Source organism: Hyaena hyaena, unplaced genomic scaffold (assembly GCF_003009895.1).
Source record: "Hyaena hyaena isolate Hyena2069 unplaced genomic scaffold, ASM300989v1 scaffold_1212, whole genome shotgun sequence".
In the NCBI taxonomy this organism is placed as follows: Eukaryota; Metazoa; Chordata; class Mammalia; order Carnivora; family Hyaenidae; genus Hyaena; species Hyaena hyaena.
Window position 1 is genome coordinate 413,902 of NW_024081849.1, and position 16,792 is coordinate 430,693.

Here is a 16,792-nt window from a genome sequence, read left to right on the forward strand (position 1 = left end):
TCTTGATCCATTCATCTGTTGATGGACACTTAGGCTCTTTCCATGTTTTGGCTATTGTTGAGAGTGCTGCTATGAACCTTGGGGTACATGTGCCCCTATGCATCAGCATTTCTGTATCCCTTGGGTAAACTCCTAGCAGTGCTATTGCTGGGTCCTAGGGGAGTTCTATTGTTAGTTTCCTGAGGAACCTCCACACTGTTTTCCAGAGGGGCTGTACCAGTTTACACTCCCACCAAGTGTAGGAGAGTGGCTGTTTCTCCACATCCTCACCAGCATCTAGAGTTCTCTGATTTGCTCATTTTAGCCACTCTGACTGGTGTGAGGTGGTAGCTCAGTGTGGTTTTGATTTGTATTTCCCTGATGAGGAGGCATGCTGAGCATCGTTTCATGTGTCTGTTTGCTAGCCTATTTTTTTTTTCATCCTACCCTTAGACATTCAAACTTGTAGATGTGTTCCTGGTCCCTATTTCTCTTTCCCTGAGCATGTTAACTTCCAGACATAAACAATTTGCATCAAATATTTGTTGATTCTTAAATATAGAGCTCCAGTTCTTTCTAATCACTGCCTATGAGACATTGCTACCCAGGCACTTCGTAAGTACCTCGACCTTAACATACTGAAAATGAATTTAACTTTCCCACTGAATTCATTCATATATTTTCTGCCTCATTGGAAGACATCACCAGCTACTCAGCCGCCCAAACTAATAGTCACATTTGGCTCTATTTCTTGGTTACCAAACACACAGTCACCAACTTTAATTCTGTGTCTTCAGTGATCACAACTTTTCTTCCTTCCCATTCCAAAGCCCTACTTTACGCCTCCACTGGCTTTCACTGAACTGCAACAAGATCCTCCTTACTTATCGACCTGCGTTGAGTCCTTCCTTCCCCAGATCCACTTCTCCACGCTGTCACTAGAGCGAATGATCTACAATAAAAACCAGCATGCTGAAGGACTTCATCTCATTGTCAACAGTTTTCCAAGCCTTCTCCCACACTGCCAACACTCTACCTGCATGAGTTCCATTCAGTGTACAGGTGAGTTTCGGTATAATTACAGATCTCCACCCTCTCTGCAAGAACTCTGCAGCTCATACAGATCTGCTCTATGGCCAAGAAACTGGGAACCCTTTTGTTTTTTCTTTTAACATATAAACTTGATGTCAAAAACATCTCCCTAAAATTTTTAAATGTTGTTCACCGCCTACCAAACCTAGATGCTTATCCAATCACTCAGGAAGATCTTTAAAGATACAGATTCCTGAATCACACCCCAGGGTTTCTGAATCAAAATGTTCTGGGACAGAGACTTGGAATATCCTCAGGTGACTCTGGGGAACCTAAATGGCATTCGGAGAACTAAAAGCTTAAACCAAACCCTACCCTTATGCAAGATTAATCTAATTCATTTGAAATGAAAGCTTTTCAACATGTAAGCTTACAAGAAACGTTCTTCAGTGGGCTCCAATCACTCCACTCTTTGCGACCAGAGAAATGAGGATCCTCAACATAGTATCGAATTCCCACAGAATGGGTGGTGCACTCCAAGGGCATGTCTGAGGCCCAACTCCAGTGATGAACTGTATCTTTACCATTCACAGTTGTGTTGTGGGTCACCTACAAAATGGACACAAACACAAAAGGAGATTTCTAAGTAGTGGTATGTTCTGCTTGCCTTTCAAATTAAAAAACAACAAACAGTATACAATCACCACTAAGTTAAATAAAGGTTTGTCCTTTTGTACAACTATCTCAGTTTTCGAAAAGGCGTAATAGGAGACTTACGGAAACAATAATCATGATTCATTTACGTTTACTTCTTTTGTTTTCATTCCAGTGCAATTACCATACAGTGTTATATTAGTTTCATGTGTACAATTTGGTGGTTCAACAACTCCATACAACACCTGGTACACATCACAACAAGTGCACTCGTTTACTTCAACTTTAGGCCACTGATTATACATGATGTTCATTTTCCAAAACATTCAATACATTTCACAGACAAATGTACCACTGTCTTAAATTGATCTCCATTTTTCGCTGAGAAAAAATAATGGATCTGTACTTCCGAGAGTTAAAGGCAGGAAAGTGCCTGGGTAGCTCAGTCTGACTCTTGATTTCGGCACAGGTCATGATCTCAGTTCGTGAGGTCAAGCCCCACACAGGGCTCCTCACACTGAAGTGTGGAGCCTGTCTGGGATTCTCTGTGTCTCTCCCTCTCTCTCTGCCCCTCTCCTGCTTGTGTGTGTGTTTCTCTCTTTCTCTCTCTCAAAATAAATAAACTTAAGAAAAAAAGAGTTAAAGAGAGGAGCAGCATTTCAACAAAATAACTGTTTCAGATTGGATTTATATTTATGTGTTATATATTAAAAATTTTATTTTTAAATATGCAATGTACAATAATATAAAATATTAATCTCCGCTGTGAAAAATGGAAAGGATTTCAATCAAATATCACAGATCTACTAAAAGGGACCTTGGGACTTCCAGCAAATGACCACAGCTTGAATAACTGTCTTTCCCCCTCTATTATCTTCTGAAATGTCTCTAAAACAAAAGTGCACAGATTTTTTAAAAAAGGTATAGATGCACAAAGGCAAAACACAAGAGAAGAAACACCACCAGTGAAATTCTGAATGCTGGAGGGCTGATGGACAACGGTAACGGACTCAGAAGACCTGAGAAAGCTGAACCTTAAGCCTTCATTGGAAAAGGCAGAAACAAGCTGATTTCTATCATGTAAATACCAAAGGGCTCAGGAAGGGGCTGCATGCACCAGGCTCCTGTGGAAATGCAGGTGAAGGTGAGGCACAGAACAGAAAGCTGCTTGAAAGTTGTCTGAAGGTATGTTAGATACCCAAGTCCCCTCCCACATTCTGTGCTACAAAAAGACTGCCCCTCTTCATCTTGGCAGAATGGAGATTTATGCTCTGGAAAAGTAAGACCAAATACTGCTGAAATGAAGAACCCCAGAAAGAACGGAGAATGGGGAATATTGTACCACAACCGGGGTGGGGGGGGGGAGGAAGGGGCGGGACTGCTAACCTATGTACTGTGAAGGCTGGTGTGTTCCTGCCTTTGTCTACTCAGCCCCTAGGATGCTGATGGCAGAGTTTCTACCTACCAGGTAGGACCCAAAATGAACTTTCTAGAGGATATGAACCGGTCAAGATAAACACCTAAAATGATAATATAAAGATTCTGCCAACTAGATGGCCCAACTAATCACCTATAATAACACCCCAGTCAACAAGTCCCTAGACAGCAAACAAAAGTTCCAATTAGATTAAAAAAAATTTTTTAAGAGCCACCTACTTAAAATATGAGCAACCAGGATGACCAGAAATTGGAGAAAAATAGAGAAAAAAGTGACCTGAAGAAACAGAACAGAGAGAAAAAAAAATTAGATAACTGATGTCCTCAGAGATAAGAGAATGCATACAGAAAACAAACAAAAAGAATGAAGAAAAGGGATATCTTATACATTAAAAAATATATATGTTAATAGAAATTCAGTAACTGGGTATAAGATAAAATTTAAGAAAAACTGTTCAGAAAATACAACAATAATTAAATGCAGATAGAAAGCAGAAATAGTAAGAAAATTAGAGGTCCAGATTGATTTCTGAAGAACAGAGAAAACAGAGAGGAAGAAGTCAGACATAAAATAAGAAAATTTCCCAAACTGACAGACATGTGTTTTGAGACTGAAAGGGGCCGCATGACTGTCTAGCACAACAAAGACAGATCCACAATAAGAAACAAATGGAACAATGTCTTCCAAATCTTGAGAAAATCCCCCAACTTACAATTCTATATCCAGCTAAAATAGTAATCGTGAATGAATGCAAAATAGACATTTTTAGAAATGTTATGTCTTAACGAATTCATCAAGAAGTATTTTACACTCCCTCCAGAAGTGTATGAAAGTTCCAATTGTTCTACATCTCGATATTTGGAATTGACAGTCTTTTAAATTTTGTTAGTAATTAATTTAAATTTTAAAAAACAAAATACACCTGCAAACTATCAATGTAGGTAGCAAAGAGTATCTATAATGAATAGCTAGTAACTACTGGGATACATGCTTCCACCAAAATGAGAAAATAAGAGGAAGAATTCAGGAAGAAGAGGATCCACTAAGAAAAAGGTAAAAGGAATCTTCTGAATGATGATGGGAGACCTCTTGAACTGAAGCTTAATAACAAGTATGCCAAAAACCACAGAGGTCTGCCCTGAGTGGGTTACGTGTATACCTAGGTATTAATCTCTTCTGAGTTAGCTGATAGGAGTGGAGGTTGCTGGAGCTCTGGAGGAACCTCTGTCCACAAGAGTTCTCAGCTATTTACCACACTCCCACCATACAAACAAGATGTACATGAACCCTCTGTAAGAAGTGTGGAGAAGTAGGTTGACTGGGTGGCTCAGTCAGTTAAGCGTCCAACTTCAACTCAGGTCATGATCTCATGGTTCATAGATTTGAGGCCCGTGTCGGGCTCTGTGCTGACAGCTGTTTCTGACTCTGTCTCTCCCTCTCTCTCTGGCCTTCCCCTGCTCATGCTGTCTTTCTCTCTCTCAGAAATAAATAAAACATTAAAAAAAAAAAGTATCTCCGTTCATTTACGCTTGATTTCACTTACACTGCAAAGATCGGCCCTCTTACTATAGCATTTCTTGGGCAGCCCCCTGCAAAAAGTAATGACAACTGCTAGCTGCTTAGCAGCTTTACAGATACCGATAATCATTTACTAAAGCAAAGACTGGCAGCACTTCACAAATGACAAAAAGGAGGTTTTGGGAAGTTACCCCAAGCCGGTAAGTGGTAACCCAGAGCACAAAGTGTCAAGCTACACGGTACAATTTCAGATAAGCAATAGTTCTAAGCAGTGGTACAGCTGTATCAAAGCTAGTTGCAGGTAAGATTAACAGACAAGAACTGACATTAAAATTCAAGAAAAGAGAGAGCATTTTAGGCCGAGGTAATCAGTATGGGCTTTAACATAAGGGACAGGATTTGACTTAGGTCTTGAATGTACGTTCAATTTGCACTGGTGAAAAGGTAAGGAAAGGCACCTTACACAAAAATAAATATATCTGTTTTGTAATAGAAATCGTGGTGGGTAAGAAAGAGCACAGACTGCAACTAAACTGCCTGCACTTCAATCCCAGCTCCATTAGTTAATATCTTCTTCTTTTTTTTTTTATTTTTTTATTTTTTTATTTTTTTTACAAATAGTTTATTGTCAAATTAGTTTCTACATAACACTCAGTGCTCATCCCCAAAGTGCCCTCCTCCATGCCCATCCCCCCCTCCCCCCCACATCCATCAGTCCTCAGTTTTTGTCAGCATTCAAGAGTCTCTCATGGTTTGCCTCTCTCCCTTTCCCCCACCATTTCCACCCTTCTTCTCCCCCTTGGTCCTCTGTCAAGTTCCTCCTAATCCTCCTATACGTGCAAACATATGGTATTTGTCCTTCTCTGCCTGACTTATTTCGCTCAGCATAACACCCTCAAGGTCCATCCATGTTGCTACACATGGCCAGATTTCATTGTTTCTCATTGCCATGTAGTATTCCATGGTATAGATAAACCACATCTTCTTGATCCATTCGTCTGTTGATGGACACTTAGGCTCTTTCCATGTATTAGCTATTGTGGAGAGTGCTGCTATGAACATTGGGGTACATGTGCTCCTATGCCTCAGCATTTCTGTATCCCTTGGGTAAATTCCTAGCAGTTAATATCTTCTATGTCTCTGTGTCTTCATCTGTAAAACGGGGATGATGTTCATAGTGCCTCCCTCATGGGCCTGCTGTGAGGATGCAAAGACTGAACATATACAGAGCTTTAACCACAGGGTCAGGAATGCAAGGGATTAACATGTACGGAGCATTTACAAGAGTCAGCACACATGCAGCCCACAGTTATGGCTGCTCCCATTTTAGGAATGTCAGACACAGAATGTCAGAAAGGAAAAACAAGACAGTAACCATAAAACAGACATTCTATGTTTTATCTTTACTGTCTATCTTATCTATGCACTCAGGCAAATAACTGTAAAATCATGAGATAGCCTTCTAATTCTTAAATCTATAACTAAGCACATTTCAAATCCATCAAGGAAGAAGAGAGTCAAGGAACAAAAAGGGGGAATTACCAAGTATCAGCTGTCAAAACTTTTCACTGCTATTCCTCATCATCCTTTTGATTAAGAGCAAACTAAAGGCAGATCATAAGGAAACCATTCATAAACAAAATTTGAAAAAATAACAGAGAAAAAAAGCATGCACTGCTAAATGTTAAGAACGTGATTTTAGATTCAAATAAATTCAAACTTACAGGCTTATACAAAACTTCTCAACAATTATTATGACTACATGTTTCAAAACATTTATTTTTGGGGCACCTGAGTGGCTCAGTTGGTTAAGCATCTGACTTCGGCTCAGGTCATGATCTCATGGTTTGTGGGTTCGAGCCCCATGTCAGGCTCTGTGCTGACAGCTCAGAGCCTGGAGCCTGCTTCGGATTCTGTGTCTCCCTCTCTCTCTGCCCCTCCCCTGCTCACGCTCCATCTCTCTCTCTCTCTCTCTCTCAAAAATAACTAAACATTTAAAAAAAAAACATTTATTTTTATGTTCAGAATATTAGACAAAATAAAAATGATAGCAAATTATATGTATATGCTTTTCATTTGTGTAAAAACATGCACATAAAAAAAGCTGGACAGAAACAGAAAGATGTTTCCTGTGTTCGTGTGGTGGAATGATGCATTATTCCTCCCTTAATTTCCTAAACTTACTGGAATGGTTATATATTATTTTAATAATCGATTTTTGAGTCATAGCAGATAGTTTTTAATGAACCCTGAAAGGACAGCTGATCTAATCCCTTAACACTGTAAAGAAGGGTTCACTGATACTACCTCAAAAATCTTTTAAAAATTATTTGGTTTCTATAATGTCACAAGAAAAAAGACTATTTTGGTTCAAACTTACTAATTTTATGATTTCCATATTTTCTTTACGCAGAATTTTAATTTCCCAGATGACATTTAAGTGACGGGGAAAAACAGAACCCCTGTCATTCCACTTGAGGTATAACGTAGAAGTTGAGAAATCAGCAGACAAATTCAAGATCTCTGGCGTATCTGGAATTAAGGCTTAGAAAAAAAACCAAAAGACAAAACTCAGTAAAATAAGTAATGGTTTTTCATATTGTAATTCCATTAATCAACTAGTTTTAAACTCTATTCCATCTTGATCACAAAAGAATTCAGAATTAAAAGCAAACTCTCAAAGTGATTACTGACAAAACAGAATATATGTATTTATTTGTATAAGCAGCTTCCAAGGATTCATCAAATTTGAGTAAATTATTATCAAATCTTAGTATGTCTTCTAATAGCTACTGGGTTCCCACAATACTCGTGTCATCAGTCCGGATCTACAAATGGGTACCATCAGAGAGAAGTAAAGGAGCTTCCTTTGGATACCTATAGGTCAGGCCCAAGAAAATGATGGAATATGGAAAACTTGCTTTGGTAGGCCTTTTCCATCTGTTTTCTCTGCACATTTCCCACTCACCTTCCAGTGTCAGAGCCCCTCATGCTGATGGAAGTCATCCACCTGGGGATGCTATGAGCTAATACTGGGTGTAGGGATCTAAACGGCAGCAAGACCATAGGAACGACCAAGGCATTAAGTGAGGATGTCAACAGGGTACTGTGCAGATCTATAAAGTACTCAGTGGGATAAGAAGTCCTTCAGAAAAGCCAGTTGAGCTGTGGTGTGCAATGCAGTGCGGGGGCTGACAGAGATGAGATGACTAAGTGGCAGACCACTAGAGAAAGGCTGACCGGAGTAGCAAGGATATGGATCATGATGCCTCATCATGTGCATGAGGGATATGGAAAAGGAAAAACTCTGACAGGCACTTCAAAGAAATGACCAGATCAAAGAAGTGAGGGATTAGCATAATGAGAAAGGGAAACATCTAAGATTTCCTCAAGTTCCTAGCCCAGAAAGCAGACAAAATAAATCACTGACATTGGGAAGAAACAGGAGAGACAGGCTATGGATGACCAAGTGTCAGAGGAGGGAGAGACGATCAATGGAGAGCTAAGCACACAGGAAGTGAGAACAGAGACCATCAGCACCACAGACACAGACTCAACAGGAACTCTCTGAGTGTAGCTGAAGAAATGAACTTGAGCACACAGATTCAAAATGGCCAAAGCTTGTTTAAGAGCTACCAATAGACAGTCACAGCCTCAAGAAGCCAGAGAACCCCAGCAAGAATCCTGCGAGGCACAAGGAAACCAGAGAAGATATGGCACTGCTGAGACCAAAAGAAATGGGTTGTCATCTAGGCCAAATAAGAGACAGTTCATAGAGGAAAACTGAACAAAGACCACTGACTGACATTGGTGAGGGTACTGTCAATATGTGAGAGAGAAGTCTGGAAGGCAGTGGGCTCTGAAGCTGCCTTACAAATGATAAAGGAAACAAACACCATGCCCAGGGATATAGTATTTCATAGGGAGAAAATGGTAAATTTCTTACTTTTCAAAATCTTCAAGTCTCCCTACCTACAAGGGATGAGTAAATTACTAAAATAGCTCAATGAAAAACACATAAGGTATGAACCTGTTCTGTTCTATGAAATGTAGGCCTTCTGGTATGTTGGGATTCTTTCTTGCATGTTTTCTCTTCAAATAACAGTAAGTGAAGGTAAGTTAAAAGAAATCCAGAGACACATGCTCTCGGGCCTCACACCTATCCTAGCACTTCCCCATAAAGCACAGGGTCCAGTTAAATAAGTCACGGCAAGTACAAACTGCAGGACTTTCCAGAAGTAGGGTAGCTGAATGTGCAAAGAATATAGCACTATTAACCTACATAGCACTATATAGCCTATGACAGAAGTAGCAGAGCAAACCAATACAAATCAGTCTTGGAATTTACGAAGTTCTTAATAAATTTAACTGAAATTTGCTGAGCACAGTGTTGTACACTAGATCTATGTAAAATATTTATGGCTGTACAGGAAATAGGACATGTGGATTCAAAACCTAACCAGAATACAGCAAAGTCAACAGTTTCACAGCTACATGAGGACAGTGGAGGATGCTTTACAGGACAAGTTTGTTTTTTTTTTAAAATAGTTTCTTGTCCAGTTGGCTTCCATATAACACCCAGTGCTCAATCCAACAAGTGCCCTCCTCCATGCCCATCACCCCCCTTCCCCTCTCCTCCACCCCCATCAATCCTCAGTTTGTTCTCAGCATTCAAGAGTCTCTCATGGTTTGCCTCCCTCCCTCTCTCCAACTATTTTTCCCCTTCTTCTCCCCCTTGGTCCTTCGTTAAGTTCCTGTTCCACTTGAGTGAAAACATATGGTATTTGTCCTTCTCTGCCTGACTTATTTCACTTAGCATAACACCCTCGAGTTCCATCCACATTGCTACAAATGGCCAGATTTCATTCCTTCTCATTGCCGAGTAGTATTCCGCTGTATAATCAAACCATATCTTCTCGATCCATTCATCAGTTGATGGATGCTTAGGCTCTTTCTGTGATTTGGCTATTGTTCAAAGTGCTGCTATGAACACTGGGGTACCTGTGCCCCTATGCATCAGCATATAGGACAAGTTTTAAGTAGGAACTACTTTTGAAACAGAAGGAGCCACAGGGGCACGTGGGTGGTTCAGTTAGTTAAGTGTCCGACTCTTGATTTCAGCTCAGGTCATGATCTCATGGTCCGTGAGTTCAAGCCCCACACTGGGCTCCAACACTGACAGCATGCAGCCTGCTTGGGATTCTCTCTCTCCCCCCCACCCCCCACCCCTCCTCCCACTCCCTCTCTCTCTCAAAATACAATAAACTTAAAAAAATAAAACAGAAGGAGGCACTATATCATATACCTAAAAATAATATAACACTATATGTTAACTAACTGGAATTAAAATAAAAACTTAATAATAAAAAAACAAACAGAAGGAGCAAACAAGGAGCAAGAAGTTCAAGGTGCCAGTGTGATCACACAGAGTAGAGGCTTCTAAGAACATGGTTCTTTTAAGTGTTTCAAGATGTCATGATCCAGTAACTTAAAAATTATGAAACACAGGAGCATCTACACTAAGACAATATTTATCTATTAAAATGCTCTGTCCCTGAAAAGTACACATACTTTACCTTTTATCTAAATAGAAGTGGGCTATTCTTCAAAACACAAGTCATATCCAGTATTTCCAGCTAAGGACAGTAATAATAATAATTATACAAGTGAAATGATTAAACACACACACTTTTTTCACTACTTCATAGTCCAATTCATCACAGTAAAAGGGAAGTTTCCCTAAGTGCCCACAAACTATCTATCATCTGCATTTCTTTCCAGCTAAAATAGACACTGGAGGACAGTATTGTTTTCTTAAAAATAGGAACTTTTCAGCTGGGAAATACATATAATGACTTGTGTTTATTTTTTAAAGCTAGTACATCTTTAGCCATAACCTCCATGTTTTTCCTGCTCAGGACATCAGAAGACGGGAGCTTTTCCTAGTTCATGTATGGGGTCCACATTATTTTATTCTGACTCAGACGGACCCATACTTTCAGGTGGTTTTAAGAAACTCAGATACTAAAAGTCTTACAAAAACTTATTTTTGCACTTTCCCTGTCAATTAGAAGCTTGTTAAAAAATTATATATATATATATCTTATAGATTTTTATGTAATTTTTCTTTCTATGTGTATTGTTGAAAGCACCTGAGGAAAACAGAATTTCTCATACTTTTATTCAGTAGCCAAGTGCCCCAAAGGCCAGATCCTCAAATGCACAGCCGCACCAATATTTCACAGCTTCTCCCGAACACGGTAGGTACTCAAAGATTTCGTGATGCCCCCATCTCTCTCTTTCATATTCATCTGCTTTTCAATTTTCTTATCAGTATTATCATAGTGGTGGTAGAGGGTTAGTACTGGAATACTGTTAATCTAATATTCTAATCACAATCAGACCCAATATTATTAAAAATGTTATTAACAAGGGGCACCTAGGTGGCTCAGTCAGTTGAGCGTCCAACTTCAGCTCAGGTCATGATCTCGCGGTTCGTGGGTTTGAGCCCTGTGTCGGGCTCTGTGCTGACAGCTAGCTCAGAGCCTGGAGCCTGTTTCGGATTCTGTGTCTCCCTCTCTCTCTGACCCTCCCCTGCTCACGCGGTCTCTCTCTCTCTCAGAATAAAATACTTTTTAAAAAAATGTTATCAACTACATATGTCAAAACAATGAACTACATCATTCTAGTAAGTCATCCAGAATCGGCCTTGATTTGCTTTTCTAGTTCTTCTATCCAATACTGACACTTTCAAGGAGCCCCCCAGACAGAATCTTCTCAATACCTACTGAAAAATCAGACAACACAAACTGGCTCTCTGACAGAGTCCTAGACAATTTTTTTAAATCTGGAACAAAATTAAGTTAGAGTCCTTATCCTTACTACAAAATAATTCCAGATGTGTAAAAGATTTAAATCAAGCATGATAATAAAACCAAAATCTCAAAGAAAAATAGCAAGAGAGTCTATTTATATAAAAATGAAAACCAAGACATTTAAATTGTAAGTTTGGGAAATTACTTGTAGGAAATATGACAAAATTAATAACCATAATATTGAGAGCTCTTGTGAACTGATGGGAGGAAAAACTGAGTTTCAACAAAAGAGAAAAATGAGAGAGGATACAGACAGTTCAGGAAAGAATAAGAATGACTCATCATTTTTTTTTTTTTCCCAAAAAAGTAATCACAGAAATACAAAAACAAAGTGCTCTAATTGGGGGCCATCAGATTGAAATGGCAAAATGAAGAGAAATTAACAAAACCGAGTCCTGGCAAGGAAGCGAAGAACAAGGTCCCTCCAGAGTGATGTTTGTGGAAACGCAAAGAGACTCGGAAGTTCTGGAGAACAACTGGCAATGGATATCAAAGTCTTAACAAGGGGAATGCGGCTCATAATGCAGCATTCCCAATTCTAGGAATTTAGCCTACGGACATCATCACACAAATTGGAAACACAACATGTGGAAAACATGTTCATTAAAGCACTGGTTATTACACTGAAAAACCAGAAATAAAAATCTCAATGTTAATAATCAATCACTTAAGTAATTATGGTACCTCCATTCAGTGGAGTACTCTGCAGATAGGCTATTTCTATTTTTATAGAAAAATAATACAGATTGATTTAGATCACAAACTGAAAACTCTGTTTTCTGTCAAGCAGGTTATAAAAGCATGAACCTCATTTATATGTATATGTGTAGGAAATATACTTAAGTGTTAAGAGTATTTCTCTGTGAGTACTGAGATCATGCCTGATCTGTACACAACATTCTTACATGGATCTCACATACAGCTACGAAAAGAAAATAACAAATGTGGCTCTTCTCCTTTTATCTTAAAAGGCAGTGAGACAGATGCTAAGTTCCTGGAAAGCATGCTTTGTTATTATCCTTTCAAAATCTGTTCTATCTCAGACACAGAGCGCTCCAAACATGCATCTTATCCACAAAATTGAACAAGTCACCAAGTTAATTACATTTTTCTCCTTGTTTCAAAGTAAGTCATCTTTGTAGGACTCATTATAATGTCATTATGATGCCATGCCCTCACAGTTGTCAGGAGAGAAGGAAAAGACCTGCTTCTCCCACCATTAAGAGTCAAGACTACTGGGGTTTCTAAGGTCTCAATGTGTAGCAAAAACTCTATCTCCATCAGCCTGGGCTATTTCATGACTCCACTCACAGGGTTAACACAGGTCATAGGCATTCAATCAACATATCTGTGGAAGATGCTTGCCACGTGCAAGGCAGTTGGTGTAAAGGTACCAGGTGTAGAAGACAAACTCTCTGCCCAACTGAACCTATTTCTTGCGGAAGCAACAAACGTTAAATGCCTTATTATATACTACAATATTAATGCAACTGAGAGATGCCACGAAAAGAGAAATACACACTGCCTACGGGAATGTTAAGAAAGGAATTGGCTCTCCTCTAGGAGGGGACAGTCAAAGACCACTTCCTAGAGCATGGGACACCTGAGGAATTCTGAAGGGTATGCAGAAATCAGCAAGGTGAAGAGATGCTGAGAAAAGTACCCACGTGTGGAAAGGACTGTGAACTCTCTGACATCCACTCTGATTGCTTCCTTCCTGATCCTGGCTGTGTTCTAGAACCCACAGTACGGTTGCTGGGGAAATGCAACTGTTAGTCTAACAAGTGGAATTCAAAAGAAGAGTAAATTTCTGCCAATTATAAAGCACTGCAGTACTAACAACGAAGGCACTGTGCTGCCTTATTTTCAAATCAAGTTTCTTTTCAAATACTTACAAACATTTTTTTCATTTAGTGTGAATTTACTTATAGAATTTCCAAAATCATAGAGATGGTTTATGGTTATTTCATGATCACCAGGTAAAAGAGCTGGGATTTTAGCATTTGTTTTCTCTGACTGATAACAAGAACGGGACCTGCAATGGGGAAAAAAAAATCACATTTTAATTAGTGGATAAAACTAACAGTGCAATTTTCATTAAAAGCCTGATTAACACAAAATGCACTGGAAAATACTTTCTGTTCTTTCATACAGAAACGTGATAGGTTACGCTGCATTTTAAGACTGAGAAAAGAGAGGTTAATGGTAAGTGCATCAACGTGGAGGATGGATAACCAGATTGTACCACAAAGTCGAGTGATAAGCAGAGATGATCATTTCAAGAAACTCAGGATTTCAGCAGGCCCTTCACACTCCCACCAGCCTTCCCTCTGCAGCCTTACCTCGTGCTGCACACGCCCGCAACCCTAAACCCACACCCTTCTACATAAGGCCATCACATGGTCTCACGTGGAGATGGTACTCCCCAGATACTGACAAGAATGACACTGGCTGTTTGTGGCCCCTCAAACACACCCTCGACTTGGCCACTGCTCCTCTGTTCTGGCCCACGGTTTGGTCTGAATAACACTTTCTCATCTGCTCTGCTTCCAAACCTCTTCCAGTTCCCACCCATTATCTCTTGGACAAGTCATTTCTCTCCTGTGGTTGCATGGCCCTTTGAACCTTTCTAGAGTGCAGGTACATTATTTTTACTGTTATTCGTGTATATTTCTAGCTTCCTATGCAAATCCGAACTCAAGCAAAGGGACTTTCGGGTGCCTCCTGTGTCCCTGGCCAGCACGTGGCGCAAGCGTCTCCACATCACCCACTAGGGCTACCATGGAACAGGTCAGCTCACCTGTTCTCAGCCTCACAGGGGAGGGGAGGCTTTGTTAGGTGCCAGAAACACAGAACCACTTGAATTTGCTAAATCATGCTATTTCATAAGTTCCATTATGCCACTGAGCCCCTATTCTTTCAGGCTTGAACGCCCTCCTATCCTTTCTCTGCTGAGAAGACTGGGAATTCAGACTCCACAGTCACACCTCTGACACCCTCTCTGGGGTCCCCCACTGCTCAGTCAATGCTCCCTCAGCCCTTCACATAGAATTTCCTGCAGCATCTGACCAAAAGCACTGCTACCATCTGTCTCCTGTGACCTCCCAGAGAGCAAGAACGACTTCCTCTCCCTGTGGCCTGAGGGAAGTCACTCATGATATTTACCAAATTTTTCAGGTTCTCCCATTCTGGACCCACAGCAGGACTGCACTTCCCACTCCTCTGAGGCAAGGCGTGGCAGTGTGACTTTATACGCCGAGAAATGGGAGTGAAAATCACATTTGACACTTCAGGAAGGAAGCTCTGAAAGCCAGCACTTCATGCACTGGAGGCTGAGGGACCTCTAGGCTGGGGGTCGTGCAGGAGAGAGAGACTCCAGCTGGCCCCAGACAGAGGACACAAGCAGGAAATAAGCCTTTATTTTCACAGCAGAATATAAGCAAGTAAGATGTTAGGGCTGTTTCTGCAATATTACAACCAAGCTCCTCCTGGTTGACAAATTTCCACAAAGCTTAGACTAATGCTCAATAAATGTACACCAAACGGGGAAAAACCTGAGTAATATTTAAATGCAGAGAGAAGAAGGGGAAAAATAGTGGGGGAGAGGGAGGGAGGCAAACCATGAGAGACTCTTGAATGCCAAGAACAAACTGAGGGCAGATGGGGTGGGGGGGAGGGGAAGGGGGGTGATGGGCATGGAGGAGGGCACTTGTGGGGATGAGCACTGGGTGTTATATGGAAACCAACTTGACAATAAACTATTAAAAAATAAATAAATAAATAAATGCAGACTTATATCAATTTGCATCAGGACCACCCATCAGCAAACTGGCCTCGGAGCCACTGTGCTGAACAACTCTGGTGTTGCTAAACCACTCCGCCTGGGCCTCGCAGAGTCAGGGACAGCGAACAGGATGTTCTGGTTTGCAGACAGCCCAAAGGCCTCACCTCCAGGCTTCAGAGCTTGTGGCCCTCTCCAAGATGGCCTGAGAGGGGAAGGAGGTGTGAGCTGCCCCTAGCCTCCTGCTGTCCACTCTCCCTATCCCCACATTAACCCCAGGTTTATCCAGGCAAACTGCCCCGCCTCTTATGTGAATAGGCTTCCTTGTTTGACTAAATTCTACCACAAAGATGCAAGCAGAGGTGTTGTGCTGAACTTCTTAGAGAACTCCTTAAAGAAAATCACCCTTCGGGGCGCCTTGGGTGGCTTAGTCGGTTGAGCGTCCGACTTTCGCTTAGGTCATGATCTCGCGTTTCGTGGGTTCGAGCCCTGCGTCGGGCTCTGTGCTGACTGCCAGCTCAGAGCCTGGAGCCTGTTTCAGTCTGTGACTCCCTCTCTCTCTGACCCTCCCCTGCTCACGCCGTGTGTCTCTCTCTCTCCTAGAAATAAATAAAAATATTAAAAAAAAAAAAAAAAAAGAAAATCACCCTTCTTTTCTTCATTGCCTTCTGGAAAGGCAGACCTAACAGCCACTCCTCAAGCATCCTGGAACCACGAGACCCCTTGCTGAAGAAGGCACTGCAGCATGATAAACAGGAATCTGGCTCTCTCACCAACAACTATGTTGGCCTTAACTGCCTACTCTGGACCTGACATTTTATGTTGGGCAGAGTCAAAACTGAATCTAACTGATCTAGACAGACTGTGGTTTGGGACGGACCAGTAAAACTTCCTGATAGTAGATTAGAATCCACAGCATATTCAAGGTGTGCTCCATACTTTATAGTCCTATAATAAAAGAATCTAAGTTTTAACCAGGAGAAGGGTTTTTTTTTCCCCACTTTGATATAAGATTCAGACTTTTTAGGAAATAGCTAAGATTTATAATTTCGTTAAAAAAAATTCTAGAACAAAATCTCTATGTTCTACAATTAAAGACCTTTAGGTTATAGCTATTAATAAAAGTATCTCTATTACCTGTTTTCAATGCAAACTTCATAAATAGTACCATGGCCTGCTCCAGAGGGTGCTTTCCAAGAACAGTCCCACACTTGCAAATTGTTAGTTATGCACTTCAAATCATGAGGAGCCCCTGGAGAAGGAGAAATACACACAGACACAAAGAACATGCTTAATAATTTAACTGCACTGTAAAAGGTCAACACATCAAACCACCTTTAGTCATGAGTATATGCATATGTGTCTGCACAGGTGCCATGTTCTTTCTGCAGGGCTGAGTGCAGAGTCACAGCAGGGACTGGTTTTAAATTTCTTTTTGTAGCTGTGGATTAAAAAATGAGGGGAAGCCGATGGATGTGGGCCAACCACTAGACCACTCAGGGACTGGGCCTCCAA

At 40.7% G+C, this 16,792-nt stretch overlaps 1 protein-coding gene across 2 annotated transcripts in view; it reads right to left on the minus strand.

The window, feature by feature from the left end:
- Positions 1 to 16,792, minus strand: part of LIFR (LIF receptor subunit alpha) — a 73,203-nt gene that overhangs the window by 32,256 nt on the left and 24,155 nt on the right. For both annotated transcript variants that reach the window (XM_039222922.1, XM_039222921.1), the window contains exons 3-6: positions 16,415 to 16,529; positions 13,392 to 13,531; positions 7,002 to 7,165; positions 1,446 to 1,620 (exon numbers count right to left, since the gene is read on the minus strand). In XM_039222922.1, coding sequence (XP_039078853.1) covers positions 1,446 to 1,620; positions 7,002 to 7,165; positions 13,392 to 13,531; positions 16,415 to 16,529 — 594 coding nt within the window. The remainder of the gene's footprint in view (positions 1 to 1,445; positions 1,621 to 7,001; positions 7,166 to 13,391; positions 13,532 to 16,414; positions 16,530 to 16,792) is intronic.